Source organism: Salmo salar, chromosome 13 (assembly GCF_965601325.2).
Source record: "Salmo salar chromosome 13, fSalSal1, whole genome shotgun sequence".
Classification (NCBI taxonomy): Eukaryota; Metazoa; Chordata; class Actinopteri; order Salmoniformes; family Salmonidae; genus Salmo; species Salmo salar.
The window spans coordinates 22352121-22379032 of NC_138303.1; the positions used below are offsets into that span (position 1 = coordinate 22352121).

The 26912-nt window shown below is 41.4% G+C and overlaps 1 protein-coding gene across 1 annotated transcript in view; it reads left to right on the forward strand.

Moving 5' to 3' along the window:
• Positions 1 to 8731, forward strand: part of LOC106566674 (metabotropic glutamate receptor 7) — a 131004-nt gene extending 122273 nt beyond the window's left edge. Inside the window, exon 10 of the mRNA XM_014134936.3 lies at positions 7504 to 8731. Within this exon, the coding sequence (XP_013990411.3) occupies positions 7504 to 7553 (50 nt within the window). The 3' untranslated portion in view covers positions 7554 to 8731. The remainder of the gene's footprint in view (positions 1 to 7503) is intronic.
• The last annotated feature ends 18181 nt before the right edge of the window (positions 8732 to 26912 follow it).

Here is a 26912-nt window from a genome sequence, read left to right on the forward strand (position 1 = left end):
AGGAGATGATTGTGGACTACAGGAAAAAGAGGACCGAGCACACCCCCATTCTCATCGACGGGGCTGCAGTGGAGCAGGTTGAGAGCTTCAAGTTCCTTGGTGTCCACATCATCAACAAACTAACATTTTTTTATTTATTTTTTATTTAACCTTTATTTAACCAGGTAGACTAGTTGAGAACAAGTTCTCATTTACAACTGCAACATTGCCAAGATTAAGCAAAGCAGTTCGACATACAACAACACAGAGTTACACATGGAATAAACAAACATACAGTCAATAATACAGTACAAAAAGTATATATACAGTGTGTGCAAATGAGGTAAGATAAGGGCGGTAAGGCAATAAATAGGCCATGGTGGCAAAGTAATTACAATATACCAATTCAACTCTGGAGTGGGCACAAAGGAGCAAGATAAATAAATACAGTATGGGGATAAGGTAGTTGGATGGGCTATTTACAGATGGGCTATGTACAGGTGCAGTGATCTGTGAGCTGCTCTGACAGGTGCTTAAAGCTAGCGGGAGATTTTTGATTTTTACAGTTTGTTCCAGTCATTGGCAGCAGAGAACTGGAAGGAAAGGCAGCCAAAGGAGGAAATGGCTTTGGGGGTGACCAGTGAGATATACCTGCTGGAGCGCGTGCTACGGGTGTGTGCTGCTATGGTGACCAGTGAGCTGAGATAAGGCAGGGCTTTACCTAGCAAAGACTTGTAGATGACCTGGAGCCAGTGGGTTTGGCGACGAGTATGAAGCGAGGGCCAGTCAACGAGAGCATACAGGTCGCAGTGGTGGGTAGTATATGGGGCTTTGGTGACAAAACAGATGGCACTGTGATAGACTGCATCCAATTTGTTTAGTAGAGTGTTGGAGGCTATTTTGTAAATGACATTGCCGAAGTCGAGGATTGGTAGTTTGGTCAGTTTTACAAGGGTATGTTTGGCAGCATGAGTGAAGGATGCTTTGTTGCGAAATAGGAAGCCGATTCTAGATTAAATTTTGTATTGGAGATGCTTAATGTGAGTCTGGAAGGAGAGTTTATAGTCTAGCCAGACACCTAGGTATTTGTAGTTGTCCACATATTCTAAGTCAGAACCGTCCGGAGTAGTGATGCTGGATGAGCGGGCAGGTGCGGGCAGCGATCAGTTGAAGAGCATGCATTTAGTTTTACTTGCATTTAAGAGCAGTTGGAGGCCACGGAAGGAGAGTTGTATGGCATTGAAGCTCGTCTGGAGGTAAGTTAACAAAGTGTCCAAAGAAGGGCCAGAAGTATACAGAATGGTGTCGTCTGCGTAGAGGTGGATCAGAGAATCACCAGTAGCAAGAGCGACATCATTGATGTATACAGAGAAGAGAGTCGGCCCGAGAATTGAACCCTGTGGCACCCCCATAGAGACTGCCAGAGGTCCGGACAACAGGCCCTCCAGTGAAAGCACACCAAGACAGTCGTGAAGAGGGCACGACAAAACCTATTCCCCCTCAGGAGACTGAAAAGATTTCGCATGGGTCCTGATATCCTCAAAAAGGTTCTACAGTTGCACCATCGAGAGCATCCTGACTGGTTGCATCACTGCCTGGTACGGCAACTGCTCTGCCTTCGACTGCCCAGTACATCACTGGGGCAAAGCTTCCTGCCATCCAGGACCTCTATACCAGGCAGTGTCAGAGGAAGGCCCTAAAAATTGTCAATGACTCCAGCCACCCTAGTCATAGACTGTTCTCTCTGCTACCGCACGGCAAGCGGTACCGGAGCGCCAAGTCTAGGTCCAAGAGGCTTCTAAACAGCTTTCACCCCCAAGCCATAAGACTCCTGAACACCTAATACAACTCTGAGCAGTTGTATTAATATAAAATATATATATTATTTTGCTAATTGTTTTTGCTCATCTTCATCAAGTGTGCCAATCATTTTGGACCTAACTGTACCTGTGATGGACAGGATTAACGTAAACCAGTTTAAATCGCCCTATACTATCTCCATGCTCGCCTCATTTTTCTAGACTAAATCAAGAAATGATTGACAGGCCATGGTAACACATCACGGTTTCCATCGACCTTATTTTCTCCGTCTCTACTAATCACCTGGCACACACCGCACATGGCATCAACAGGTGCTGGCCTTCTCTCAATTCCACCTCTGATATGACAGCTATTCCTGAAAACGTCCTGTGATTGTCATTGTCGTCTGTGTAATGAGCTGGAGTGTGCGTGTGCGTATGAGTGAGTGAGTGAGTGAGTGAGTGAGTGAGTGAGTGAGTGAGTGAGTGAGTGAGTGAGTGAGTGAGTGAGTGAGTGAGTGAGTGAGTGAGTGAGTGAGTGAGTGAGTGAGTGAGTGAGTGAGTGAGTGCTTGCGTCATCAGGATGGCGACAGCGTCTCTCTGCCAGTCACACATGTGGCTCGTGGAGCGAACACACTGCGTAGGGGGGACAACCTCAACAGCTGTGGTAGCAGCACATCCAAATTCCCCAAGCAGAGCCCGAACGGCGCTCATCTCCGAGAGGCCCTCCCAAAAGTACACTGTGTTATCTGCTCTGTGCATCTGTAACCTTCTGTCTCCCTACACGCATGTTGCCTCGCATCCTCTCCTCTCTTCTTGCTTCCTCTCTCCTCCCCTCACCCTTCTATTTTAGCAGCAGTGGAAGTAACATTTATTAATGGTGAATTTATATACATGACCTCCCCTGAACTGTGGCTCCCTTGTCCCTGGAGACTGTACATCAGCCCCTATAACCGTCAAAGTGCCAAATAGTACCTTTCAGGAGGGATCCCCTCTGACTGATCTGACTCATAATGATTTAGAGTTATTAAGTTAGAGAATTAGTAGCTCTGAAGATTCTACAGGACATCACTATCGATATTAGTAAAAATATCTCTATGACTGTCCCTTACAGAGATGTAAGGATTTGCCCTGTAATTTAGAAATATTGGCGATGTCTCCTCTCTGTCCCGGCAGTGATTATGAGCAGAGATATATTGACCACATCAGACATGTGTGGATGAATTAACGATTTGTAGGTGCATATTTGTATTATGACCAATCAGTCAATACCATGACAAGGGAAAATGTACCCATGGGTGCCACAAACACGTTTGTTTTACTATCCTTGTGGGGACCAAACAATTGATTACCATTCCAAATCTAAAATCTAAACTAACACCTAAGCCTAAAATTGCCTTCATATACAGCTAAGACTGCAAAAGCATGTTGTACATCTACACATGTTTTATTCATCATAGTCACTGGCCAAGACTACAAAATAATTCTGGAAGGAAGTGGTAGGACTTTAATTGCATAGCCCATGGGAGTTGGTCACCATGGCAAGATTTAGAGCAGTAAGAAAAAAAGTTTACAGAGCTACACTATATATAAAAAAGTATGTTGACACCTCTTCAAATTAGTGGATTTGGCTATTTCAGCTACACTCGTTGCTGACAGGTGTATCAAATCAAGCACACAGCCATGCAATCTCCAAAGACAAACATTGGCAGAAGAATGGCCTTACTGAAGAGGTCAGTGACTTTCAGCGAGGATGCCACCTTTCCAACAAGTTAGTTCCACAAATATCTGCCCTGCTAGAGCTGCCCCGGTCAACTGTAAGTGCTGTTATTGTGAAGTGGGAACTTCTACCATGGCTCAGCCGCAAAGTGGTAGGCCAAACAAGCTCACAGAATTGGACCGCCGAGTGCTGAAGCTGTCCTCGGTTGCAACACTCACTATCGAGTTCCAAACTGCCTCTGGAAACAATGTCAGCACAATAACTGGTCATCGTGAGCTTCATGAAATGGGTTTCCATGTCCGAGCAGCCGCATACAAGCCTAAGATCACCATGCCCAATGCCAAGCGTCAGCTGGAGTTGTGTAAAGCTCGCCGCCATTGGACTCTGGAGCAGTGTAAACGTGTTCTCTGGAGTGATGAATCACGCTTCATCGTCTGGCAGTCCAACGGACAGATCTGGGTTTGGCGGATTCCAGGAGAATGCTACCTGCCCCAATGCATAGTGCCAACTGTAAAGTTTGGTGGATAAGGAATAATGGTCTGGGGCTGTTTTTCATGGTTCAGGCTAGGCCCGTTAGTTCCAGTGAAGGGAAATCTTAATGCTACAGTGTACAATAACATTCTAGACAATTCTGTACTTCCAACTTTGTGTCAACAGTTTAGGAAAGACCCTTTCCTGTTTCAGCATGACAATGCCCCCATGCACAAAGCGAGGTCCATACAGAAATGGTTTGTCTGGATCGGTGTGGAAGAACTTGACTGGCTTGCACAGAGCCCTGACCTCAACCCCGTCGAACACCTTTGAGATGAATTGGAATGCCGACTGCGAGCCAGGCCTAATTGCCCAACTTCAGTGCCCGACCTCACTAATGCTCTTGTGGCTGAATGGAAGAAAGTCCTCGCATTAATGTTCCAACATCTAGTGGAAAGCCTTCCAAGAAGAGTGGAGGCTGTTATAGCAGCAAAGGGGGCACCAATTCTATATTAATGCCCATGATTTTGGAATAAGATGTTCGATGAGCAGGTGTCCACATACTTTTGGTCGTGTAGAGTATGTCTCTGCTTTAAGAAACGCAATGTGCATCGACCTCCATTAGACAGGAGAGAACACTGCATAGGTGGAGTAGTGCAGTACACAACACAGACATACCATTGTACCTACCTTGGTGCTCAGCAAAGTTGAGGTCCGTTTCCATGGCAATATAGAGACAGGGATCACATCAAATGCCCTAGCATTTGTTAGGTGCCCACTTGTGTGGTGTTTGTTTTGTTGCATCGCTAGTTAGTATCTGAAAATAGAGAGTTTGACTCAGAGGTGTTGCTGAAATTGAACAATGCACTGAACCAGGTAGCGATTGTGCAACGATTGTTAACAGTGTACGTTCACATGCAATGCATGAATGTATGATAGAGTTGCAGGGTATTTATATATTATGCATGTACTTTATGTCTTCTCTATTTACACTGCCTTCAGAAAGTATTCATACCCCTTGACTTATTTCACATTTTGTTGTCTTAAGTCCTGAATTTTATATATTTTTTCTCTCACTCATCTAGACACAATACCCCATAATGACAAAGTGAAAACATGTTTTTAGAAATGTTTGCAAATGTATCGGAAATGAAATACAGAAATGTAATTTCAACTGAACATAATTTTAAACGCAACATGCAACAATTTCTAAGATTTTACTGAGTTACAGTTCATATAAGGAAATCAGTAAATTGAAATAAATAGATTAGCCTCTAATCAATGGGTTTCACATGACTGAGCGAGGTTGCAGCCATGGGTGGGCCAATGAGGGCATAGGCCCACCCACTTGGGAGCCAGGCTCAGCCAATCAGAATATGTTTTTTTCCCCACATAACGGCTTTAATACAGACAGTAATACTCCTCAGTTGCATCAGCTGTACGGGTGGCTGTTCTCAGATGACTCCGCAGGTGAAGAAGCCGGATGTTGAGGTCCTGGGTTAGCGTGGTTACACGTGGTCTGCGGTTGTGAAACTGGTTGGACGTACTGCCAAATTCTCTAAAACGACGTTGGAGACAGCTTATGGTAGAGAAATGGACCTTAAATTATATGTCAACAGCTCTGGTGGACATTTCTGAAGTCAGCATACCAATTGCACACTCCCTCAAAAATGTGTGTTGTGTGACAAAACAGAACATTTTAGAGTGGCCTTTTATTGTCCCCAAGCACAAGGTGCAACAGTGTAAGGATCATGCTATTTAATCAACTTCTTGATATACCACACCTGTCAGGTGGATGGATTATCTTTGCAAAGGTGAAATGCTCACTAACAGGGATGTAAACAAATGTGTGATGTTTTTGTTGTTGAGAAATCCGCTTTTTGTGCGTATGGAACATTTCTGGAATCTTTTATTTCAGCTCATGAAACATTGGACCTACACTTTACATGTTGTATTTATATGTTTGTTGAGTAAGTATTCACACCCCTAAGTCAATACTTTGTAGAAGCACGTTTGGCGGCGATTAAAGCTTTGAGTCGTCTTGGGGATGTCTGTATCAGCTTTGCACATCTGGATTTGGGGATTTTCTCCTATTCTTCCTTGCAGATTTTATCAAGCGCTATTAAGTTAGATGGGGAGCGGCAGTGAACCACAATCTTCAAGTCTTTCCACAGATTTTCAATGGGATTCAAGTCTGGCCTTTGGCTGGGCCACTCAAGTACTTTCATATGAAGTCATCCCAGCATTGCTTTGGCGTATGCTTGGGGTCATTGTTTTGTTGGAACGTAAATCTTCGCCCCAGTCTAAGGTCGTTTACACTCTAAAGAAGTTTCCCATCAAGGATTTTATCTGTATTTGGCTCCATTCATTGTTCCCTCTATTCTTACCAGTCTACCAGTCCCTGCCACTGAAAAGCATCCCATAGCATGATGCTGCCACCACCGTGCTTTACGGTAAGGGTGATGTTCAACGTGTGATGAGCTGTGCCTGGTTTTCTCCAGTCATAGCGCTTTGCATTCAGAATACAGAATATTTTGCCCTATGCCCCTTTTGCCCTATGTTTCTTGTGCCTTTTGGCCAATTTGAGGGGCGGCAGGGTAGCCTAGTGGTTAGAGCGTTGGGCTAGTAACCGAAAGGTTGTGAGTTCAAATCCCTGAGCTGACAAGGTACAAATCTGTTGTTCTGCCCCTGAACAAGGCAGTTAATCCACTGTTCCTAGGCCATCATTGAAAATAAGATTTTTTTCTTAACTTACTTGCCTAGTTAAATAAAGGTAAAAAAAAATTCCAGGTGTGCTGTTGTGTCTTTTTCTCAGGAGTGGCTTCCGTCTGGCCACTCTCCCATAAAGCCCAGATCGGTGAAGTGCTGTAGAGATTGTTGTCATTCTGGCAGGTTATATGATCTCAGCAAAGGTCACCTCCCTGGCCAAGGTCCTTCTTGCCCTGTTGCTCAGTTTAGTCGACAACCAGCTCTAGGCAGAGTCTGGGTAGTTCCACATTTCTTCAATTTCCCAATGATGGAGACCACTGTGGTCTTAAAAACTTTCAACACTCTAGAAATTGTTTTACACCCTTCCCCAGATATATATGCCTCATCACAATTCTATCTCGGAGATCTATGGACAGTGCCTTGGACTTCATGGTATAGTTTCTGCTCTGACATGCAGCCAACTGTGGGACCTTATATAGACAGGTGCATTTCTTCATAAATCATGTCCAAACAATTGAATTGGCCAGAGGTGGACTCCAATACAGTTGTCATGACATCTCAAGGATGATCAAAGGAAATTGGATGCACCTGATACTTATGTAAATGAGATATTTCTGTATTTCATTTTCAATAGATTTGCAAACATTTCTAAAAACATGTTTTGACTTTGTCATTATTGGGGTAATGTGGAATAAGTGAATGGGTATGAATACTTTCTGAAGGCACTTTATGTCTGCGTATGTTTGTCCATTGCTTATTGTATTTTCTTGCACTGTTATAATAATCTTATAATCATTATAATCTTTGACCTACCTTGCTTCTCAGGTCAAGCTACGAAGAAAACATATGTGAGTTACAACAACCTCAGGATCTAATGGCCTCCCAGGGAATGCTCCGTGTCCTTACTCTGGGATGATGACCATAACTGAGGAGCACAGGAAGAGAAGACTGGCAGGGGTAGGGGCAGTGGCAGGCTGCCTAGATATTACTATGGTCTCCAGGACTGTGAATGGTGTCAACCTTTATCGTTTTTGTCTTCTGAAGAGGAAGATGAAGGGGGAAAGGTAAAATGGAGGGATGGAGATATTTGATATGAGCAGTGAATGATGAAGAGATAGCTAGCTGTAGGATCGTAACTGGGCCCTGATCCATGCTGTTCTGTTCTGATCTGTTCTAGAACCAGACTGTGGGTTCTTAGAACCTCTGTAGTGTGCTCCCTTTATCTCTGAAACAGTCAGTGATGTGAACAACCTCTGTGATACAGGAGTCAGTCTAAGTAATCCCTGAGAAAAAAAAAGAAGACTGGACAGTTTATTTAAATGTTTTTTTTTGTTGTAATATCCATTAAAGCCATATTCTCTTGCAGTGCCCATGGTTTGTTTTTAAGTTAAGTGAGGTTTCTTCTGAGTTCCTTGTGCCTGATCTTACATTTTTTCAACATAATATTATGTTGAATTTCGACCTTGACTGAATCATCATGACTAGCAAGCTCTGCCACATGCGTTTAGTTTTTATGAAATCCACTCACATCAATCATTTTAACATGAATAACTATGTCAGCGTGAGGAGCAATGTATCTATATTTTTTGTAAATATCTGAGAGTATTTTCATGTTTGGATAACAACAACAAAATATCCAGTATATGTTTAATTGGCTTTGGATCGTAATTAAAAAGCAGCACAAACTGTTCACATTGCATGTGCGAATGTATGTCTGTTCTATTTGATGTAAAACAAAAGAAAAGAGAAATAAATTCTGAAATGACTATGATCTTAAGCATCATTCTGAAGTTTATTAATTTCTTTTAAAGAAATGACTTGATTCATAACAGAATATGGCTTTAATCTGTTAGTAAAATGGACCCCTCTGCATCTGTCAGCATGTTGGTTTTATATAGTTTTGTACTTTATGCTTAATTATCAATGGTGTGGGAAGAAAACCTATCTGAACAATCATGCAAGTATGTTGTGAAGTTGTCTGTCCAATTATCAACATGTAATAAAATCATTTTGTTATCTTTTATACAATTAAACAAGGCGGAACCTAATCGTTATTTGTGTGCATGTGTGTGTGTTTGTGTCAATATTCTTGTACTGGCGTGAGTGTGGCGTGAGGGGGCATGTGTGCATGCATATTTATGTGTGTGCGTATGCGTGTGTGTGTGCTTGCATGCATTCACATGCATGTGTTTGTGTTTGCACGTGTGTCTAATAGAGAGATTAACAGCTGTGTTTGCACTGATGCATGGGTAAATACCATTAATCAGTGTTTTGTTTATGGCTTCATGTAAACTGATGACAATGTAATCTGCTCATTTTGTGTCTCACCCTGTGAATGCCACATTATCAGGCTCACTGAGCTACGCTGTCATGCAGAGGAGATGGGTTCCTGGGAGATAGATAAACTATGTCCACTAGCTGGCCCATTTCTTCCACTACCCCCTCTGTTTCTGTTTGTCTCTTTTTATGCCTCTCTCTCTCTCTCTCTCTCTTCATCCTCTCGCTCCCTCTTTCCACCCTCACTCTCTCTCACTCTCTTCCACCCTCACTTTCTCCCAACCTGACTCTCTTCCCTTTTCAGCCTCTCCCTCAGCCTCCTCTTTTCCCAACACCAATACTCTGTATGTTGAAAATGAAAAAGCCTATTTTAAAGCTGCAAGCAGCGTTGCTGGGGTTCAGCTGTGTGTCCACTGTGCCACCATCAGGACAAATTGGACACGTTGCCCTAGGATGAGCTACTTCTGTACTGTTTACCACGCTTGCCAGATATCAGAACTCAACATCACACAGGTCATTCAATATTATGCTTTTGTGGTATTTTGGACCATTTTCAATGGTGTTTACTATTTTAAATGTCTTGTTATTCAGGACCGCTGGGCAAATTTTGCACCAAATGTGGTATATATATCATCCATGTACCCATGTCTTTAAACTCAACATTTTCCAGGACTCCAGCTCAAACAATATGGCTGCTATGATCCAATGAGCTTCCATTCATTGTTTTTCAATGCCACCATGTGGCATAACATAACCATACTTCACAGTTTAGCTAGACTCATATCCCTGAGCATGTGCCAAACTTCATCACTCTGAATCGAACAAATTAAGAGATATAAACATGTACCCATTACAGCGGCGGCAGGGTAGCCTAGTGGTTAGAGTGTTGGGCGAGTAACTGAAAGGTTGCAAGTTCAAATCCCTGAGCTGACAAGGTACGAATCTGTCGTTCTGCCCCTGAACAAGGCAGTTAACCTACTGTTCCTTGGCCATCATTGAAAATAAGAATTTGTTCCTAACTGACTTGCCTAGTAAAATAAATAGTGCCAACGTGTGGTCAATTTGACTGTGTTGAGTCTTCACAGTATTTGGAGCATGTGTACCAAGTTTTGTTACAATACAAATTTTCCGTGACTGATTTATATGCATTTATGTGCCCGACCATGCCCACATGAATGCTTATTGGTCGATAGCGGCCATGTTGTTTTAGGAACTAGTCTGGATGTTGCGTTGGGAGAACTTTGTCCATAGATGCCACATATTAGGTTTCGTACAGATCTGTCATTCGGTGCCAGAGGAGTAGCATTTTAAGTGTTTTTCACAAAATTCTAAATGGTGGAAAATCCATCATGGCGGCCCTTGATGGTCCTTGAGGCAAATTTGTTCGTTGTAAGGAGAGGGACCTACAAACCGAATGTTATGACACTAGGTCAAAGTTTGCATGCTAAATCGATTGTTATAGCGCAACCATGTGGCCTGTTGGCATGGTATTGCATGAGAGGGTGTGACCCTTTTCCATCATGCCAGGTTGCACCTTCCTAGGCCTTATCATCTCAAGATAATTTGTATTTTCATTTGGCCTATCGGAAGAAGAGGAATAACAATAGTTAACTAAATAAATACAAAAGGGTTTCAACAGCTTAGCTGCTGAACCCCTAATAAGGTAAACACAATTTACCTCTTGTATGTGCCTGTACATGTACATTATTCTTTATTAACTACAATGCCTCACAATAGCTACATCCCCCTGAGAAACACGAAGTAAACCTGTTTGCTTACCATGTAAAGCCCCCTGGAGTCTATTACATAGACACATGACATGACGTATGACTGGGCATGCTGCTGCTGCAGTAATCTGCCGGGGGGTGTGTGTGTGTGTGTGTGTGTGTGTGTGTGTGTGTGTGTGTGTGTGTGTGTGTGTGTGTGTGTGTGTGTGTGTGTGTGTGTGTGTGTGTGTGTGTGTGTGGTGTGTGTGGTGTGTGTGTGTGTGTGTGTGTGTGTGTGTGGTGTGTGTGTGTGTGTGTGTGTGTGTGTGTGTGTGTGTGTGTGTGTGTGTGTGTGTCAGAGGGAGAGGAGAAGAGAGGGAGAGAGGAGATCCATTCTCAGCACAGAGTTTCTGTTGTTTCCCATTAGCTGCGTCTGGCAACTCCCAGGTTCCTTTGAGACCAGATGGTCTTTACTTCTGAAATGTATAGTCTGTCATTCCTCTTGCGTGCAGCCAAGAAAAATCCCACTTATGCAATCGGTAGGGGCCCACATTTGGATTTGTGGCCCTCTGGGGGAAAAACTACAACAAATCAAACAAACTCCAAGAGCATTAATGAAAGAACAAACACAACAAACTGCCATTTTATTGGATGTTTTCAACAATTATCTGCACCTCAAACAATACTCTTCAGTATCTCAATAACAAACGGCAGACTTGAGGAGGTGGCAGTAATATTCTTAAGAGGAATTGATCTATGAAATTCAAGACTGGATATTCCTACCACTTCAAAAGAATGGAAATCAGGTTCCATTTTCGTTCTACACTAAAGACTCATAGAATTGTACTTGTGCTAAAGAGCCCGTTATGTAGATAGCCCACTTGAGTCTAGTGGGAGATTCAAGTAGGCTGAGATCAGAGAAAGTAAGGTAATCATGGTAGTCTGATAGCTATAAGCTTACACAAGGGAAAACTTTTAGCCAATAGCTTCTTTTTGTAGCCAATTTAACTTTATTTTTTGTAGACAGTTTTACTGGTTATACGTTTAGCCCAAATACTTTAAAATACTTTAAAAAGGCTATTTAAGGCTGTAGGTCGCAAGGTGTTTTCACCTTCTTATTGGACACCAAAGAAGTGTTCTAAAGAAGAATGGACACCCACAATTTCTGGAGTGTGTGACCTGGCTTAAAGCTTTCTGTTGTCTTGACTTTTACATTAGAATCCAATCTTCACTTGTGTCTGTTGTTTCTTTATACCACATCTAAGTTGCAGAACTCACAAACACAACCCAAGCTTTCCCCTCAGACTCTCCACACATCTCCGTTTATTCAAGCCTTCCTCATGTTGTCAGAACTCTGATGTGCTCTTTCACAGACAATTTACCAATGATGAGTCCAAATTAGCTCTGTTTCATGGCTCCTACTCTCTCCACTCTCCTATCTCTCCATAAATGTCCAATTATCCAACTCCAGCCATAGTGAAACCTTATCTGCTTCCCTCACTGGACGACTGGGCCAGATAGAGCAACTTCCTGTGGATTAAGCCACTCTTCCGTTCTCTCTTTATTTCTCGCTCTCTTTATCCCTTTGTCTTTCCCTCCATCTATCTTTATCTATCTAGCTATCAGCTAGGTGTAACATGTTATCTTTTTAATGGATGTCACTCTGTAGGTACTTACCATGCAGTAGCTACAGTAGCTAAATAGAATCACCCAGTTGCCCTTTTGCCCATTAATGCAATTCCACATATCAGTTACAGTAAATGGATGATAATGACAATGCTCAGGGAATAGGGATCTCTAATTGAGCAATACCAGAGAAAGTTCCCTCTTTTTCACTCCAACTCTCTCTATTAATGGCTGTGGGGTCTTCTGGTGTCAGCCCACTTCCATACCCTGGTCCACCCATCGCTCCATTTCTGCTGACACTGTACAGAGAGTGTGTCATAACGTTATTGCATTTTTAACCAGGGGAACGGAGCAGGCATTATTCTCATTACATTACTGTCTCCTGGTATATATTTAGTTGTCTCTGTTTTACTGCCTTTGCTTCCGAGAGGAGTTTAGTGGGTGGAGAGAATACGTTTGAAATCTGTTGGTTTGACATTCATTAGAGATATGGGTTGTGACAGTCTGCAATTAACTCAGTCATCTCCTTTATCTTCACCCGGGCTTGGCTGCTTGGCTGTGGAGTCTATTCTGCTCTGTATGGACGAAAGGATGGGTTTCTCCATATCTCTCGCTCTCTCTCTTTACTTCTCTCTCCACCTCTCTCTACTTCCCTCTCCTTCCCTCACTCCATGACTGCTAATTTCATTCTCTCTAGCGTCTAGCTGCTAATGATAATTTGGAAATCACATATCTGACGTTATGGCTATAATTGACTGATTGTGTTATTAAGATTGGCTGTGTGAGAAAGAAAACTCATTCTATTTGTAGCAGTAGTGCAGATGCAAACCGCTTTTCCCTCCACAAAAAAATAAATAAATCCATTAATTGAGAAAATGACTGCTGCGTGTTGACATTATGATTTCTGTGAATATGCTGCATATTTGTTTTGCTGTCGGCTGAATAAAATCTGTTGTTCACATGGCCAGAGCCTGCACATGTACTGCAAAAAGTCATGCATTTTTAAAAGCGAATCATAACACAGGTCCATGGCAAAGCAACAGCCAACAACGTTTATGTGAAGGAAGATACATCTGTGGCCTAAACAAGAGGTGACAGAGATAAGTACACGCTGGCTGTGAAATATGATTAGAGCTAAGCCCTTGATTTCAAGGAGCATGGCAAAAACAATGCATTTCCACAACCCACACAAGTCACCACTTTTCAAGGGGAAAGGAATAAAAGGTTAGATAGAACTAGAAAACAACTGGAGAAATAAGAGGAATGTACACTCTTAGAAAAAAAGGTTCCAAAATTGTTCTTCGGCTGTTCCCAGAGGAGAACCGTTTTTGGTTCCAGGTAGAACCGTTTTTTTGGTTTCAGTTAGAACCCTTTTGGGTTCCATATAGAACCCTCTGTGGAAGGGGTTCGTTATGCAACCCAAAATGGTTCTACCCGGAACCAAAAAAACGTTATTCAAAGGGTTCTCCTACAGGGACAGGTGAAGAACAATTTTAGGTTCTAGATGGCACCTTTTATTCTAAAAGTGTAAAGCAGAGGAAGAAAGGAAGTAGTCTATGTTTACAATTAGACAATAAAGCATATTTTTAATTTAAAAAAAGTATGTCCAGTCCAGTGAAAATCACCAGTCTAGTGTTTTGTTTGCAGGGAAAGGTTTTATATACTGTAATACATCTCGCTCTTGGACACTGCGGCCAAATCTTGACTTGAATTATGTGCACATAACTCAGAATTTTACACAAACCTATTGATCATTTTGCATGTTTCATGTGAAAGTTTGAATTAAGTGCTCGTATAATACCAATCTGAATTTGGCCATGAAATGTACTGTAATGTCAAATTGAAATTCAGTGTGACACATTTTTCAGTTGTCTCTGAAGTATAGATCACTCTAGATTTGATTAAACTCTTCACAAAGGCTACATTAATTATGTATCATCACAATGGAGATAATGGACCAGAGTACCAATTGAAGATGACTTCACAAAAACTCCTCATGACATGATCTCAAATATTAAATTATTGGAATGGAGCAGTCTTCCACATCGTCTGTGAAGAACGATAGTGAGTAGAATTTTCATTTATCTTCTCTATACTGCATATGATACAATCTACGTACAGTATTTCTAATCTAGTAACTTTTTATCTCCTCATGTAGTGTGTGTGCGTGTGTGTGTGTCTGTGTGTCTGTCCTTCCCTTTGATCCATCCATCCTATGATCCAGCTTCTAGAGTCCTGTTCCCCAGGGTTGCGGTCCCCTGAGTGGCCCCACACAGAGAACAGAAGGGGCCTGGCGAAGTCCAATTTCCACACTCACTGACCCAAACATACTCATCTGGCCCTCAGGGCCCCGGGAAACAGAGGACACACACCAAAGCACTCGGCAAACATGGAACAGGAGGGTGGACCATCACACAGTACTGTGTTGAGTACTGTGTTATATAAATATATATATATTATTGTCACATACACCAGATAGGTGCAGTGATATGTCTTGTTTTACAGGGTCATGGTAGTACAGCACCCCTGGAGCAAGTTAAGGTTCAGTGCCTTGCTCAAGGGCACATCCACACATTTTTCACCTTGTCGGCTCAGGTATTATATACTTTAGCTTCCTTCCACGCTTGTGACACATTCCTTTATGCTTTGGTTAAAGATATAGTAAATAGGGGTGGCAATTCAGTCTGTTATGATTCTCAATAGTTTCCCATCATGGTTGTCTATACCTGGTGGCTTATCATTATTGATGGATAACAATATTTTTTCCATCTCTCCCACATGAACTTGACCAAATTCAAATCAGCAATCCTTCTCTTTCATTGTTAATTTTTTTACTAAAAAAGGATGGTTCGCTGTTCAATGTTGTCATTTCACTTCTCAGTTTTTCCACTTAATTAGTGAAATAGTCATTGAAATAATGGGCAATATAATGGGCAATATCTAAAGGTTTTGTTCTGCCAATGATATAATTTAAGGTACTCCAAAGTCTTTTCCCATTGTGTTTTATGTAATTTATCTTGGTTTAGTAATGTAATTTCTTCTTCTTTTTATTAAGTCACAACTTTTCTCAATGTACAGTATGTCAACCAATCAGCTGAGCAGCCTGACTTGTTTGCCACCTCTTTTGCATAATTTCTTTGAACCATACCATTTTTCAATTCATCATCAATCCAGAGGCCTCTAACAGTTCCCAAGTTCATTTGTTAACAGGTGCATGATTGTCAATCATTTGCATTAATCATTTTACAAATACTTCCAGTGCTGCATCTGGATACCCTTTCTCATACACATCAGACCAACATACAGTAAATGTTTTACATCTTTAACAAAAGAGTCCTGAGAAAATATATTGAATGATCTCTTATAAATTACTTTAGGCCCAACCATTGCCACTTTGGCTTTCCTTGTTATTGCCACAATGTTATGGTCACTACAGCCAATGGGAACTGCTATGTTTTTGGAGAAATGCAGCATTAGTGAAGATATGATCTATATAAGTGGATGACACAGATCCAACACTATTGGTATGCCCTCTAGTTGGTTGAGTACTTGGTCATAGTACAGGCACTGGTCACAGCTAGTTGCTTACCAGTCAATGTTCAGTTCACCCAGAAAATAGACCTCCCTGTTAACATCACACACTATTAAACATTTCACACACATTATCTAGATACTGACTGTTAGCACTTGGTGGTATATAGAAACTAATGTTGAGTAACATTTTGGGAAGAAAATTTGGAGGATTTTGTTTTGGGATGCACAGGACAACCCTAATACAATATGTGGATATTGGGGAGATAAATGTGGTTTAATATCTAAAAAGAACAAAGAGTGTAAACACGTTGCAATAGTGATGATCTGTTGAACATCCTTTCTAAAGGTTGAAGATGGTTTAACAGCTGGTGCTGACATGACCTTAGTGCCGACTCATTATTATTGCAGTGTTCTCCTCCCCCTGTTCTAATCCCAGGCAAATTCCCCAATAACCTTTCACATGACAGTTTGTACTATTGCTTCAAACTCGTGCCGTGGCCTCCAATAAGGTATTGTCTAGTTCAGAATGTGGCTCACGCCTTATAAACCAGGGGGAGTAGTCAGTACATCTAAGACTATGTCATGTTTTCTTCCCATCCGAGCCCACTTCCAAGACAATTCACAACGTTCATATGAATGGGAGCTTTACTGTTCTTCTATGAGTGACAAAACATTATTCTCTCCACTCTGGAATGGATCCAATTTACGAGATAAGAATGGAAAATGCAATTAGCCTAAACTTTCGAAATATGTAAGGGAATTACAGAGGAAGTCTCACAGTTGTTCCAATTTATCACATTTTTCTGATTATAATTGTCACTCCGGAGATGACTTTACACGTGTTATTGTGTGGTGAATTAAAGAGGAATCCTTTCATTACTTATAGGCTATTAACAAATGGCTCATTTCAGGAACAAGTGTGAGTTTGAGTTGAATGTGATAACAACAGTGATATACTGCTGAGAAGATGTGGTTGTGCAGCATGGCCCTCTGGGTAACACTTTTCTGTTGCTTTTGGATGAAATTAAGAGCAGAAATGTTTAATGTGACAACCACATAATTTTGAGTGACATAGCCATCCTCAGAATAATTATCATCTGCATTATTACCGTATTAACACCTATAATAAATAGTGTAAATCAATCCCAGTTCCTACTGTTGCTATCCATTTTCAATGTGACTTCATGTCATGATATTTCTGAAGTACTGTATTTTATGTCTGACTCATACAAATTATTATTTTCTGTTTTGTTTGCAGGTTAGAGTTTTTTTGTCTTGAATCTTGTTCTGGAGGCAGCTCTACAGAGTGGTCACTAGCTGGCACAGCCACTAAGTCATAAAATCTGATTTAAAACGTAATCCTAACCTTAACCCTAACCTTAAACACACTGCTAACCCTCATGCCTAACCCTTACCTTAAAGTAAGACTAAAAAGCACATTTTTGTTATCATTAATTTTTACAATGTAGACAATTTTGACTTTGCGGCAATATAGCCAATTTTGAAATGGCCATGCTCTGCCTCCAGGACAAGACTCATGATAACAAACGTCAACCTGCGTTTTGTGTAGTGTTGCTCTGGTTTGGAACCCACTCCCTTACAAAGGTGTGTTACTGCCATCTTCTGGTTTGTGTTTATCTCAGTGATAATGCATGGGGTGTGGAAAGGGTTTATCCAATATTGAACTTTTTCACTAGATGGCACTGTGTTCACCATCAATAGATAATAATGTAATCCATATTGGTGGCAACGAATTGTCTCTGGTTATTTAAAAAAAAAAAATGTCTTTACCTTTATTTAACCAGGTAGCCTAGTTGAGAACAAGTTCTCATTTAAAACTGCGACCTGGCCAAGATAAAGCAAAGCAGTGCGACACATACAACAACACAGAGTTACACATGGAATAAACAAGCGTACAGTCAATAACACAATAGAAAAAAAGAAAGTCTATATACAGTGTGTGCAAATGGCGTGAGGAGGTAAGGCAATAAATAGGCCATAGTAGCAAGTAATTACAATTTAGCAAATTAACACTGGAGTGATTGATGTGCAGATGATGATGTGCAAGTAGAAATACTGGTGTGCAAAAGAGCAGAAAAGTAAATAAAAACCTTATGTCCTGATTCTCCACCCTTTTCCAGAACTGTGTACATAGATTTAAATCATAGGATTGGTGCAAACTTTGGCTGGAGGTACAAACCCATGTGACAAAGTGTGGAGAGAAGTGGAGAATCGGTATGCAGCTAATGGTCCTGTGAAAAGAGTGTCTAGTGAATTTCAACCTTTTCTTACCCAGGGCAAACTGGCACCCCAGGGACCCCCATCACACGTTACCAAAAAAATGTATGATGTCTGATCTTATCATCAGATGAAGGATAATGGCAAGAAGTAATCAACATTCTAAAATTAATAGATTTGGTTGATATTTTTTCATTATTTTGACCTCCCCACATTATACATGGAAGAGGATGTGTTAACTCTAACATCGCCTATTAGCTAGAAATGTAATGCCAAACACATTTTTGCCAAGGGGGCGATTCCAACCCAAGGTAAGAGTGTGTAAATGGAACATAATTCTCTTTTCTGCCTTTTCTCTCTACTGTAGCCTGACCTTGAATTTAAGCATCAGAATACCATGCTCTTCACCCGCTATTCGTTGGGGATGGAGATCAAAGAAATGAAGGTCTGGCGGAGGTGTGTCTACAGATAAGACATATACTGACTTTGACTTAATTCCCTCATAATTCCACCATCTTTACATGAAACGATGAGTAAGGTTCTTGATTTGTGATTTATAGAATGTTTTAATTATATGCCCAGATTTTTTACTGTATTATATACATTTTGTATTGTGTTAAATATTAGCCACTATTCGTAGCAACCATCAGTTGTATCCACATACATTTAAAACTGTCACTGGCTTTAGTGTTAGTTTGCCTGCAAAGCCCGTTACGCACTTGTATAAAGTAAGTCTGAATACCAACTACTTAGAAGTGTGTAGTCTGAATCAGGCCCTTAGAGCAGCTGTTTAGTTGGTTAAACAAAGGTTAGCCATGTGTTGTCAAAAATGTATGTTCAAGTCAAGAAAGCTTACCAGCGGGGCCTCCTGAGTGGCGCAGTGGGCTTCACTACAGACCTGAGTTCGATCCCACGCTGTGTCACAGCTGGCCGTGACCAGGCGACCCATGAGGCGACCCACAATTGGCCCAGTGTCATCCGGATTAGGGGAGGGTTTGGCTGGCTGGGATTTCCTTGTCCCATCGTGATCTAGCAACTCCTTGTGGCGGGCTGGGCGCCTTCAACCTGACGCTGGTTGCCAGCTGGACGGTGTTTACTCGGACACATTGGTGCTGCCGGCTTCCGGGTTAAGCAAGTAGTGTGTCAAGAAGCAGTGTGGCTTGGCAGGGTCGTGTTGGAGGACGCATGGCTCTTAACTTCGTAGGGGATTTGCAGCGATGGGACAAGACTGTAACTACCAATTGGATTTCACAAAAAAGGGGTAAAAGTACAACAAAAACATAAAGCTTACCAGCAGCCAGCTGCACTGGTAGCCTGTTCGCAGGTGCTTTTCATAGCCATATACTCCAATGAGTGTAATTAGCTACAATGAGTGTAATTAGCTCAATATTAGGAGTTGAGAAATTAAATTGACGTCATTAGAAAGAAAATATATGTGATCCTGGTGCCACAAAATAATCAAAAAGTCTGACTGCACAGAGATGCTTGGGAAAATGGTCACAACTGAGGACCAGCGTATGTTTCAGGGTAGGGGGGGTGTATCTGAGCTCCATCAGCTAGGACTTGACAATGGTTAATTAATCAAATCTCCCCATTCTTGCTCAATTTGACAAGCCTTCTCAAACAGCTACAACTGTATACTGTATGCATTCACACATCAAGACTTCTCTTGAGTTGGGCTCGGGGATGGAACAACTGTTGAATATCTGAGCTTGTGGTTGTTTGTGAGGGAAGGGTGGTGTGTGTGTGTGTCCCACATCTGTTGCAATGGTGTAATGATGTTAGGGACAATACAGGATGAATCACAATAATTGTTTGCCAAAAGAAATTGTAATGCCAATCCTGGTAACAGGTAACAATCCTTCCTATGAACTGCCTACATTATTACGCATATCATTTGTTAATTGTGGAAATAAATAACATATGCAAGATTTTTTTATATATATACAGTACCAGTCAAAAGTTGACACATCTACTCATTCAAGGGTTTTTCTTTATGTTTACTATTTTCTACATTGTCGAATAATAGTGAAGACATCACACCTATGATATAGCACATATGGAATCATGTAGTAACCATAAAAGTGTTAAACAAATCAAAATATATTTTTTATTGGAGAGTCTTCAAAGTAGCCAACCTTTGCATTGATGACAGCTTTGCGCAATCTTGGCATTCTCTTTACATACACTGCTCAAAAAAATAAAGGGAACACTTAAACAACACAATGTAACTCCAAGTCAATCACACTTCTGTGAAATCAAACTGTCCACTTAGGAAGCAACACTGATTGACAATAAATTTCACATGATGTTGTGCAAATGGAATAGACAACAGGTGGAAATTATAGGCAATTAGCAAGACACCCCCAATAAAGGAATGGTTCTGCAGGTGGCGACCACAGACCACTTCTCAGTTCCTATGCTTCCTGGTTGATGTTTTGGTCACTTTTGAATGCTGGCGGTGCTTTCACTCTAGTGGTAGCATGAGACGGAGTCTACAACCCACACAAGTGGCTCAGGTAGTGCAGCTCATCCAGGATGGCACATCAATGCGAGCTGTGGCAAGAAGGTTTGCTGTGTCTGTCAGCGTAGTGTCCAGAGCATGGAGGCGCTACCAGGAGACAGGCCAGTACATCAGGAGACGTGGAGGAGGCCATAGGAGGGCAACAACCCAGCAGCAGGACCGCTACCTCCGCCTTTGTGCAAGGAGGAGCAGGAGGAGCACTGCCAGAGCCCTGAAAAATGACCTCCAGCAGGCCACAAATGTGCATGTGTCTGCTCAAACGGTCAGAAACAGACTCCATGAGGGTGGTATGAGGGCCCGACGTCCACAGGTGGGGGTTGTGCTTACAGCCCAACACCGTGCAGGACGTTTGGCATTTGCCAGAGAACACCAAGATTGGCAAATTCGCCACTGGCGCCCTGTGCTCTTCACAGATGAAAGCAGGTTCACACTGAGCACATGTGGCAGACGTGACAAAGTCTGGAGACGCCGTGGAGAACGTTCTTCTGCCTGCAACATCCTCCAGCATGACCGGTTTGGCGGTGGGTCAGTCATGGTGTGGGGTGGCATTTCTCTGGGGGGCCGCACAGCCCTCCATGTGCTCGCCAGAGGTAGCCTGACTGCCATTACGTACTGAGATGAGATCCTCAGACCCCTTGTGAGACCATATGCTGGTGCGGTTGGCCCTGGGTTCCTCCTAATGCAAGACAATGCTAGACCTCATGTGGCTGGAGTGTGTCAGCAGTTCCTGCAAGAGGAAGGCATTGATGCTATGGACTGGCCCGCCCGTTCCCCAGACCTGAATCCAATTGAGCACATCTGGGACATCATGTCTCGCTCCATCCACCAACGCCACGTTGCACCACAGACTGTCCAGGAGTTGGCGGATGCTTTAGTCCAGGTCTGGGAGGAGATCCCTCAGGAGACCATCCGCCACCTCATCAGGAGCATGCCCAGGCATTGTAGGGAGGTCATACAGGCACGTGGAGGCCACACACACACTACTGAGCCTCATTTTGACTTGTTTAAAGGACATTACATCAAAGTTGGATCAGCCTGTAGTGTGGTTTTCCACTTTAATTTTGAATGTGACTCCAAATCCAGACCTCCATGGGTTGATAAATTGGATTTCCATTGATTATTTTTGTATGATTTTGTCAGCACATTCAACTATGTAAAGAAAAAAGTATTTAATAAGATTATTTCATTCATTCATATCTAGGATGTGTTATTTTAGTGTTCCCTTTATTTTTTTGAGCAGTGTATTTACCTATCGCCTTGCCTACACCAAGTGACTTGTTTTTTTAATTATATGAGCAAAAAATATTCAATTTTATTTGGAACGGCAAGCCAGACAAAATTAAACAGGCCTATTTACATAATTAATATGAATTCTGAAGGCAGAAATGATTAAATATTAAAGCATTAGACCTCTCACTAAAGGCTTCAGTCATACAAAAGTTATAAATAAATCTGAACTTATTCTCTAGCAGATTAGTAACAATGTCTCACCCCATGTTCAAGAATTGCACGCTCCCTCAAAACTGTAAAAACTGCACATTTTAGAGTGGACTTTTATTGTCCCCAGCACAAGGTGCACCTGTGTAATGATCATGCTGTTTAATCAGCTTCTTGATATGCCACACCTGTCAGGTGAATGGATTATCTTGGCAAAGGAGAAATGCTCGCTAATAGCGATGCAAACACATTTTGCACAACATTTGAGAGAAATATGTTTTTTGTCATTATGGAAAATTTCTGGATTTTTTATTTCAGCTCATGAAACATGGGACCAACACTTTACATGTTGCGTTCATATTTTTGTTCAGTGTTTATGGAAATGTCTGCTCTAATCAAAATTACAACTAATTGCAGCATTACTGCAACAATGGAAGAAGCAAGTGGAAGCGGAGGAAAGTCTGTCGGCCCTGCATTAAAGACCAAAATTGGGTAAAAGAATTGTGATCAATAAAAAAAGTATACAGTTTCTAAGGACCAAAAGATTGACAGCTGTGCGATATAGACTGCAAAATAGTTGGGAAGAGATTTTAGATGTACCGATACCATTGCACGTGGTTTATGAACTCATGAACAAAATGCTGGATTCAAAACTTTGTTTTTCAATTTAAAGTATTATTATTACAAAATTATTACAAAATTCTTGCAAACAATAGAATGTTATACAGTCAGGTCCATGAATATTTGTCTACCACAGCATATTGGAGTTGAAATTAAATAATGCATATGAGCTGAAAGTGCAGACTTTCCACTTTAATTTGAGAGTATTTACATCCAAATTCAGTGAACGGTGTAGGAATTACAGCACTTTTTATTTGTGGTCCCCCCTTTTTAAGGGACCAAAAGTAATTGGACTGTTCAGCTGTTCCATGGCCAGTTGTGTGTTATTCTGTCATTAATTAATTTGCAAGTAAAGAGATTAAAGGTCTAGAGTTGTTGTTTTTTAAATCTGTTGCAGTTAACCCTCAATATGAAGTCCAAAGAGCTGCCAGTGAAGCAAACCATCATTAGGCTGAAAAATCTTAACAAACTCATCAGAGAGATAGCAAAAACATTAGGTGTGGCCAAATCAACTATTTGGTACATTCTTAAACAGAAATAGCGCACTTGTGAGCTCAGGAACATCAAAAGGCCCGGAAGACCACGGAAAAAAACTGGTGGATGAAAGAATAATTATTTCCCTGGTGAAGAAAAAAACCCTTCACAACAGTTGGCCAAATCAAGAACACCCTCCAAGAGGTAGGCGTATATAGTTGAAATCGGAAGTTTACATACACCTTAGACAAATACTTTTAAATTCAGTTTTTCACAATTCCTGACCTTTAATCCTAGTAACAATTCCCTGTCATAGGTCAGTTAGGATCACCACTTTATTTTAAGAATTGAAATGTCAGAATAATAGTAGAGAGAATGATTTATTTCAGCTTTTATTTATTTCATCACATTCCCAGTGGGTCAGAAGTTTACATACACTCAATTAGTACTTGGAAGCATTGCCTTTAAAATGTTTAACTTGGGTCAAACGTTTTAGGTAGCCTTCCGCAAGCTTCCCATAATAAGGGGTGAATTTTGGCCCATTCCTCCTGACAGAGCTGGTGTAACTGAATCAGGTTTGTAGGCCTCCTTGCTCGAACACGCTTTTTCAGTTCTGCCCATAAATGTTATATAGGATTGAGGTCAGGGCTTTGTGATGGCCACTCCAATACCTTGACTTTGTTGTCCTTAAGCCATTTTGCCACAACTTTGTAAGTATGCTTGGGGTCATTGTCCATTTGGAAGACCCATTTGCGACCAAGCTTTAACTTCCTGACTGATGTCTTGAGATATTACTTCAATATATGAACATACATTTCCATCCTCATGATGCCATCTATTTTGTGAAGTGCATCAGTCCCTCCTGCAGCAAAGCACCCCCACAACATGATGCTGCCACCGCCGTGCTTCACGGTTGGGATGGTGTTCTTCGGCTTGCAAGCCTCCCCCTTTTTCCTCCAAATTTAATGATGGTCATTATGGCCAAACAGTTATATTTTTGTTTCATCAGACCAGAGGACATTTCTCCACAAAGTACGATCTTTGTCCCCTTGTGCAGTTGCAAACTGTAGTCTGTTTTTTTATGGTGGTTTTGGAGCAGTGGCTTCTTCCTTGCTGAGCGGCCTTCAGGTTATGTCGATATAGGACTCAGTTTGCTGTGGATATAGGTACTTTTGTACCTGTTTCCTCTAGCATCTTCACAAGGTCCTTTGCTCCTGTTCTGGGATTGATTTGCACTTTTCGCACCAAAGTACGTTCATCTCTAGGAGACAGAACGCGTCTCCTTCCTGAGCGGTATGACGGCTGTGTGGCCCATGGTGTTTATACTTGCGTACTATTGTTTGTACAGCTGAACGTGATACCTTCAGGCCAGGGGCGAAAATCTGATATCCACTTTGGAGGGGACAATTACATGAAATTTTCTCAAGAGCAATTCCTGAGGGGGACACCAAAAGTAGTGCTGTAAAACATAGCCTACATTGTAATATGGTAAATGTATATTGAGGAACCAAAGAAATAAGGTGTTTGCCGTACTCCTAACTACCGGTACCCAAAACTACACAACTAATCACAACAGCAATACCATTGCCTTTAACAAATCTTAGTTCAGTCACCAGTTTAAGTTGAGAGTGGGGGTATCCATGGCATTTTCCAATTATGTTCCTATTTTACAAGTCTGTCCCTGCATATCTGTCCCCAACTCTGCTGTCTGTGTGCCATCTGTTGCCTGCTCTGCCTAATGACATCATTGTGAAACATTTCCATTAGAATTTCATTTCTTTCTTATGAACATTTTATCAACTAGTCTTTGAGATATTAGGCTACTATGGTTCTTACTATGCGTTTTGATGTATTGAAAAATACTCTGATGTCCGTCTTTTATTTTTCTGCCATTTTTCTATCTGGCTGGCTACACACACAGTGTGTAGGTTATTTACAGTAGGAGATGGGCTTCTATCATCTTCAATCATTCTATATGGGCTTCGATCTAAAAGGTAGCTAGCAAATGTGAAACGGATTAAAATGACAAGAGTTGACAGCTGTATGAGTTCACCATTTACACAACATATGCTGCAACCTTTTGTAATTTTAATAGTTTGTTTCATATTGGCTGGCTTCCAACAATAGCTGAATTTGCAAAGCTAACGAGCACCAATTCAGTTTCAGTGGTGTTTGCTATAATCTTTGCTACCCGGGTTAAATAAAGGTGAAATAAAATAAATAAATAAAAGTTCCCTTGCGACAATTTAGCTTTTGCAACGAGACCATTAAATATATTTAAGACAATGTAGATGAAAGTGTAGTTCTGTTCAGTTTGGACTTCAGTTTATCGCTAACCTTATCACAGGGACTTTGAAGCACTAACTTACATCATCTGCATGCTGATTCCATCTTTGACGACGCCACATAAATGGAATAGGTACTAGCTAGCTTAATAGTTAATATTTGCGCGCTAGCTCTGCATATTCAGCTAGTGTGTGTGCGCGATTGACTGGATGAACCTCACGGCAGTTACGTAGCAAGCTAAGGAACTGGCAGTGGATCAAACCATTGTGAGGCAAAGGGCGGGGGGGTCGCAATCTTTTGAAACTTAAAAACGCGCTATTAAGTGTCTATAATCAGCACAATTGCTTTCATTGCGTATTATTAATATTATTTAAATTACATAGTTATGTTTCAGTGATATATTGGGGGGGACAAATCATATTTTTCCCAGGATGGGGGGGTCGTGTCCCCCCCGTCCCCCCCGGGATTTCCACCCCTGCTTCAGGCGTTTGGAAATTGCTCCCAAGGATGAACCAGACTTGTGGAGGTCTAAAATCGTTTTTCTGAGGTCTTGGCTGATTTCTTTGGATTTTCCCATGATGTCAAGTAAAGAGGAACTGAGTTTGAAGGTAGGCCTTGAAATACATCCACAGGTACACCTCGGATTGACTCAAATGATGTCAATTAGCTTATCAGAATCTTCTAAAGCCATGGCACCATTTTCTGGAAGTTTCCAAGCTGTTTAAAGGCACAGTCAACTTAGTGTATGCAAACTTCTGACCCACTGGAATTGTGATACAGTGAATTATTAGTGAAATAATCTGTCTGTAAACAATTGTTGGAGAAATTACTTGTGTCATGCACAAAGTAGATGTCCTAACTGACTTGCCAAAACTATAGTTTGTTAATAAGACATTTGTGGAGTGGTTGAAAAACGAGTTTTAATGACTCCAACTTAAGTGTATGTAAACTTCCGACTTCAACTGTATGTGTCAAAGTCAACAATCAAGAGAAGACTTCACCAGAGTAAATACAGAGGGTTTACCACAAGATATAAACCCTTGGTATGCCTCAAAAACAGGAAGACCAGATTAGAGTTAACCAAAAAAAAACATTTTAAAAAGCCTGTACTGTTCTGGAACAACATCCTATGGACAGATGTGACAAAGATCAACTTGTACCAGAATGATGGGAAGAGAAGAGTATGGAGAAAGGAAGGAACTGCTCATGATCCGAAGCATACCACCTCATCTGTGAAGCATTGTGGAGATAGTGTTATGGCGTGGGCATGTATGGCTGCCAATGGAACTGGTTCCCTTGTATTTACTGATGATGTGACTGCTGACAAAAGCACCAGGATGAATTCTGAAGTGTTTAGGGCTATATTATCTGCTCAGATTCAGCCAAATACTTCGAAACTCAATGGACGGTGTTTCACAGTGAAGATGGACAATGCCCCGAAGCATACTGCGAAAGCAAACCAATACTATTTTAAGGCAAAGAAGTGGAATGTTCTGCAATTGCCAAGTCAA